General features: G+C 41.9%; 1 protein-coding gene across 3 annotated transcripts; it reads left to right on the forward strand.

The window, feature by feature from the left end:
* Positions 1 to 470: 470 nt before the first annotated feature.
* Positions 471 to 5972, forward strand: LOC123162086 (uncharacterized). Of its 3 annotated transcripts, none has more exons than XM_044579886.1 (3): positions 471 to 799; positions 5589 to 5629; positions 5708 to 5972. In XM_044579886.1, the coding sequence occupies exons 1-3, from the start codon at positions 668 to 670 to the stop codon at positions 5940 to 5942; spliced, it is 408 nt and encodes a 135-aa protein (XP_044435821.1). In that variant the 5' UTR covers positions 471 to 667; the 3' UTR covers positions 5943 to 5972. The 3 variants fall into 3 exon arrangements, with proteins under 3 accessions (XP_044435821.1, XP_044435822.1, XP_044435820.1); XM_044579887.1 differs by having other exon boundaries at positions 5711 to 5972; XM_044579885.1 differs by having other exon boundaries at positions 5589 to 5972.
* The last annotated feature ends 879 nt before the right edge of the window (positions 5973 to 6851 follow it).

Consider the following 6851-nt stretch of genomic DNA (forward strand, 5'->3'; position numbering starts at 1 on the left):
GTTGAAAAACACAGTTCCATCACTTTCAATGGTATGAAATCAAAATCTAGATGAAACCTTGACTATTTGAAAGGTACTATCAGATGCTAGAGAGAACTAACGATAGTTTTGGATTGTAGGATAACCAGGATAGATTTGGATTGTATTATAACCCTTCCAAGTAGTATGTCTCTATTGTGTAAGGATACATATCTCGATTGTTTTAACATGAATATGTGGCAACGCACAAACATTTTGCTAGTAGAGACAAATATGTGGCATCTGCTGGCTTAACAGTCGTAAACCTATCTCATAAAATAAATCTTCATTTTTCGAGGGGTATAAAATAAATCTTTATTTCGCAGAAAAAAAACTTTAGAACAGCAGAAAATACAATAAAAAGTACATTGACGTATTTCAGCCCAAAAGCCCATCAGCGGCCCATTTGATATTACCCTATCAGTGGGCCAGGTTAAGCCCGGGCCATTTTCTCCTCCCCCTCCCCGATTTTCTCGGATCACAGAGACCACGCCGACGCGCGGCGCCGTGACCCGGCGTCCATGGCGGCTCGCCGGAGCAGCCTGCAGCAGAGGGATCCAGCGCGCTGCTCCGTCGATCTTGGCCACCCGTGCTTCTCTCATGGCGTTAGCGGCGGGAGGGAGGACGCCGGTGCCGCGGCGACTTGAGGATGGCGAACGGGGCGAGGCTACGGCCACCGCGTCGTCTTCTTGAGGTGCGGCAACAGCTGGAGCTGGTGGGGGCGCGGCGAGCGGAGACTCCACGCACGGTGACGGCCGCACGCGGCGGCCCGATGCGCTTGGTAAGCTCGTTCCCCATTCTTAGGGTTTCATGATTTGGGGATTTATGTTTCGGCATTGGGGAAATTTGGGGAATTTTGCTAGGGTTAGTGGAATTGAGAATTTTCCACCAGGGCTTGTCTTAGAATTTGTAAATTCCCCTTGTTCTCATTGCCTACAGAGCCCGATTAGCATCTGAAACACATTAAATGTGCTAATCTAGGGTTAACAGGACATTTTTTTTTCTGAGAGAGAAGTTAACATGAAATAATTAACAGTTAATTAGCAACAGTTAGAGCTAAACATGATTGTTAGGGTTAACCGTCAGGCAGTTGACACTTCATATTATGTGGCGATCATTCACACGAGGCAAATATGATTTGAATATATAATCATTAGACATGATAATTAGGTGCTAAGAGAACCACTTTAGATCTTCATGACCATCAAATGGTATAAGACCAAAACAATTTTCCCCTGACATAAGCCTTTTAACATGAGCAGGGTCTAATTAGGCTTGTAATTATAGGCTAGTAGCTTGGGTGCCAATGTAATTACACTTAACATAATTATGATCTAACCCACACAATTAGAACACCACAGTACTACATTAAATAGTGGGAGGAGGCGTTTTTTGTTCTCACCGGCTATACGGCGAGGTCTCGTGCCTGCTCGATGCATGCGTGGTGAAGGTTCGGTGTAGCCGCGGTGATATAAGAGCAGCAGCAGGGTCCAAGAGCCTCACTGGCATGACCCTCGCGGCAGCTGTGATGATGCATGAGCGCCACCAGCCTTGACCTCGTGCTGGCCAACAGGAGTAGACGTCTTGCTGATCCCCTTTAGTGCTCTACTGCTCTTTTAGGACCAGTGGTTCAGTATAGAGTGTTTAACCCATGTATGTATCTGTATTCCAAAGGGGCACGACCTCCCCCTTCTATTTGTGGCACCAAGGGTCCAGGGTCCCAAACCATCGTTGGTTATGGGTGCCCCCAATGGAAGCACAAACGTTAGAGGAGACTTTGTCCCATGTTTTTTCTCAGATTATTATATGGTTAGATCATTTCTGACAGTTGATTTACATGGACACACGTCATGTTAGTATTGAGCCCGCTTGGTGTTGATCAAGTCACTGATACACCAGAGCCCGCACGTGACTAGCTGAGAAGTCTTTCGTGCATGAAGCTGATGGATTTTGCTGATCGATTCTTCCCGAGTTAGTTATTTTGGTGGGAAGGACCTACAGAAGCTAGACATGCACAGAAACTGGCTAACAAACAGATTGATCGATTTTTGGTGCAGCTAGCAGAATTTGCTGCTTTTCTGTCTCTTTTTACTTTATTATCGGAGTATCAGTTACAAGGCTAGTGCTTACTGACTCGGCGGCCAACACATCTATACAGCAGCACCACTCAACAGGACACCAACTCGAATAGTAATCTGGACGAAATGCCAAAATAAAACTGCTAATTTAATACTACTCGATCAGACACTTGGACGGCAGAATCTACTTATGCAAAGTGACCTGCGCTTTATTTCTAACACATCATAGAGATCTTGTTTTGGATCCAAGAATAAGCTCTGTGTACTATATCAAACATCAAAATCTTTTTTTTTTGGTTGGTAGTATGCATACTGCTGCATCATGCCACTTAGCTTCATCAAGCAACCGAAAGAAGCATCTGCACAACATTTTCCATGGTGGGCCTTTTTCTACCATCTTCTTCCACGCATGAAACAGCCAGCTTGACCATCATTCTTGCTTGCAAGTTATCGAACTGGCTGTTCAACCTCAAGTCAATGAAGTCAGCCACCCATAACTGTTGGCTGCCCTCCAGCTCCAGCATCAGATTTTCTGTAAGCATCCTAACAACCCTTCCAAGGACTGTCTCCACTTCCTCGTCGGCATTTGATGCCCAGTCTGAAACACGAGCCCCCTTGAGTAGTTCTAGGAGAACCACTCCGAAGCTGTAGACATCTACCTTTGCTGTTATTGGATGGCCAGAAACCCACTCAGGAGCTATGTAACCTCTAGTTCCACGGACCCTCGATACATTTTTATTGGATCCACCTCTGTTCACAAGTTTTGCAAGGCCAAAGTCGGTGATCTTTGGCTCCAAGTTTTCATCCAACAGTATATTCTCAGGCTTCAGGTCACAATGGATAACCCATTCCAAGCACTCATGATGAAGATAGGCCAATCCTTTTGCCACCCCTAGGGCAACCTTAAATCTTTGGTTCCATTCGAGTAAGATCTGTGGGGCCTTGCTACTAAACAGGGTTTTATCCAACGAAGCATTCTCAACGTACTCTAAGACCAATATCCTGTGTGGACCATCAGAACAGAACCCCCAAACCCTCACCAGATTCATATGGTAAATCTTTCCAATCACACTCAGTTCATGCTGGAATTCTTCTTCGCCTTGGTTTATGTCTGCCAACCTTTTCACCGCTACTACCCTCTTGTCTTTCAAGACCCCCTTGTATACAATACCAGATGCCCCGCATCCAATCTGGTCCTTGAACTTTCGAGTTGCCCTCTGCAACTCCTTGTAAGTGTATCTGCGGAAATGGTTAGTTATCATTTCATAGCCAACCTCAGCTGGCCATACTCCTGTTAACTGCTTGCCCTCCTTTCTCAGCACAAACCAGCATCCGAATGCCACAAATATTACCTCTACACAAAATATCGCTGACAAGAATACATACAAGTACAAGTACTGTGGGTGTGATCCACTCTGACTGCTCTTAGGTTGATCCAGAAAATCTGTAGTGAAAATTTTGTTCTTTGCACTACAGTTAGGAGCATATCTATGACCAAAAGGTTGTGAGTGAGGAATTGAGGACTCTGAGACCTGTAATGTCTTGGGAAGCTTGAGATAGATAGAACGACCCAAACCCGGGCTGGTTACACCACCAACAAGGGATGACTTTGGATAGCACTTCCACTTCCCTGCCAGTATGAGAAACCTTTGCAATTGCAGTTGTTCAAGCATATCTTCCTGCATGTATGGAATGAAACTGATGTACTGCTACTTTGATCATTACCTCGGAAGTCGGTGTTGTGTAGCTTCACAAACATCTCCTGCCCATCACAACTGAGATTGAATTTTGGCCTGCAACCTTTGCTCCGGTCCCTTTGGTCAATGATCTCATGTCCAGGGGCACATGCACAAGCTGGCCTAGGTGTATACACACATATTCCATTCATACCACAGAGACCACGTACAGAGCAGGTCCGAGGATATGCCATCCATGTGACCGACCATCTTCCATCTGACTTATTAGACTGTATAATCTAAGGTTGCCATCATAATTCAATGTTAGCCTCCTCATAACCTTGAGACCCCAGTCAGTCGCCTTAAAAGTTAAATTGTCACTTCCAAGGAAATAACCTGAGCTATCTAGGACCCCAATTGTGGTGGTATTAAATGAGCTTCTTTGCTTTTCCCAGATATTCTTATTAGGATCTGGCCAATAGATAAAAGAGATATCCGTCTGATCATAAAACAGTGTGAGTAAATGTTGATCATCAAAATGGAAGCTGTAGCGCCCAGGAACAAGTAACCTATTAGCAGATACCAACTTTGTAGCAGAAGTAATGTTCTGATTTGGCAGCAATGTATCAGTAGGAGAATCAAAACTTTGCCACAAAATGATATCACCTTGGCCCTTCATGATGAGGTTCCCGGTGTCCAACAACTGGACTTGTTCGGCTTTTGATGAAGAACTGACATTGGTTTCCCACACGGCCTGGCCATTGTAATCTTTTACAACCATTCTGCCATCCGCATATAGCATGACTTGGGATCCCCAGGAGTACACGGGGTGGAGATGATTTGCACTCCAGACGACAGTCTTTTCATGAGCTGTGTTGGAGAACCAAATAGAGAAAACGAAGGCATTCCCAGAAATGTTGTTGAAGCCGCAGGTGAAAGTACCATCTGGTGAATGGAGCACGTCAGAGCTATCCTCTACGGAGAGAGAGGAGCCTGGCGAGAGGAATTCACGAGCCGAGATCCGCAAAAACAGATGAATCAGATTTAGAAGAAGCAGAGAGGTGGAGTGTATTTCCATATTTGTTGAGGCACTCTAGTTGATCTTTGGAATGTACACAAATGGAAACTACTCAGCTACTGTATATAGGAACCAACTAGAGGAAGCAATATGCTTCTATAATTCAATACGACACTGATAGGTGCTTGTCCTTTTGTTGAGGGCGATAGTTTGCTCTTGTTTGTCAACCAGTCAATCAATGGTCAGCTGTAATTTCTTTGTTTCTTGAATATGCGCGTTGTAGAATTATCTTTTATTTCAGCTGGCTGAAGTATACTCCTGAAATAAGGCTCCAGGCTCCCAAGCCATCATTCAATTTGGGCCACTCATTGCCTAATCTGACCATCCATTACATAGTAGATAAGTCAAAAAACATACCCTACTTGTTTCAAACTTCCAATTGTGTGGTGACAACGATTTGGCTACTCCCTCAGTTCACTATTATAAGATAAGATGTTCTACTCCATCCGATCCATATTAATTGTCGTTGATTTTGTACAACTTTGTGCTAAATCAGCGACAATTAATATGGAACTGAGTAAAAAAAAAAGATTTGGATGTATATAAGATGCATTTTAGTGTGTTGGTTCACTCATTTCATTCTGTATATAGTCCATATTGAAATATTCAAAACATCTCATATGTGTGAACGGAGGGAGTATTTCCTATAAAGGTTGCTGGCCAGGTCCACATTTTTTCATGTCACCTTCTCTCAATCGCTTCTTGTCCTTCTCTCGAATGACAACTTGTTCTGTGCAGTCAACAATTCAACTGTATACTCCTGCAATGAAGCTCTGGGGGTATGATTCGAGCCACTCGTGCTTCAACCAATCATCCATCATACAGCTGGCAAGTGAAATAAGTCTTTATTATTTCAGCAGTTGCTTGCTATCAGAAAGAAACCGCAAACTTGGCAACATATGGACTTCAGCAGACAGAGAAGTCTTCATTTTTTCAAAAGAAACCGACATAACAGTAATGGAAATTCAAACGGTGAACATTGACGCCTGGAAAATAACAGTTAGTTCATGCATTGCAGCACATGATTCACAGTCAACATTTTTTGTCAAGTTGACAATGTCAGGAATAATTCAACATATTAACATTTTTTGAATACATGGTCAACATTTATTTCTATACAAATTTTACAGTTTTTCAAATCCTTGATTAACATTTTAACAAGAGCAAGTTCAACATTTTTTCAATAAATGGTCAATATATTTTCTGTTCACATTTAACATTTTCTTAAATACTTGATTAAAATTTCAAAAACTAGATTAACATATTTATAATATATTGCCAAGATTTTTTATACACATTTAACATTTTTTTCAAATGTGATGTTAATTTTTTCAAATCTAAGTTTAATTTTTTTTAAATACATGGTCAACAAGTTTTCCATTCATGGTCAACAAAATGATATTTTTCCAATGCTTGTTAACAATTTTTGAAATACAAATTTAAAATTTTCTGAATACATGGTCAACATTTTTCTATACACATTTAACATTTTTCAAATGCTTAATCAATGTTGTTAAATACTTGTTTAACATTTTTTTCAATTGCTTGGATTAACTTCTTTTAAATACTTGGTCAACTTTTTTCACACTCACTATATATTTTTTGTATACTTGAGAAACATTTTCTCTATGTACGTCTAATAGTTTTCAAATGCTTAGTTAGCACTTTTTTGAAATATTTTATTTAATGTGTTTTTTTAATATATTTGTTTAGAATAGTTGGAAGTATAAATGAAACTACAAAATGAAGGAGAAAACAAAACTAATGTGAAAAGAAAAACAACAAAAGAACGAAGCAGTGGCCTCCTGTGCACTGGGCTGGACCATACGCTCGCGCGACAGGAGGCCAGTGAGTCGGAATGTTGCCTCGCTAGAAGCAAGGTATAGCTGCGCTGCGCTAGAAGCGATCACCGCAGGTTTCAAACTCGGGATCTCTGGTGTAGAGAGCAGTGCAACGACCACCACGACAACGAAGCACTAGTGGCTATGAACATCAATCCTT

The sequence above is a fragment of the Triticum aestivum genome, chromosome 7B, assembly GCF_018294505.1.
Source record: "Triticum aestivum cultivar Chinese Spring chromosome 7B, IWGSC CS RefSeq v2.1, whole genome shotgun sequence".
Taxonomy (NCBI): domain Eukaryota; kingdom Viridiplantae; phylum Streptophyta; class Magnoliopsida; order Poales; family Poaceae; genus Triticum; species Triticum aestivum.

Coding starts and splice junctions, on each gene's coding strand:
- LOC123162086 (XM_044579885.1), top strand. CDS start 668: ATGGCGAACGGGGCGAGGCTACGGCCACCGCGTCGTCTTCTTGAGGTG. Junction 800..5,588: donor GCGGCGGCCCGATGCGCTTG/GTAAGCTCGTTC, acceptor TGTTCTGTGCAG/TCAACAATTCAACTGTATAC.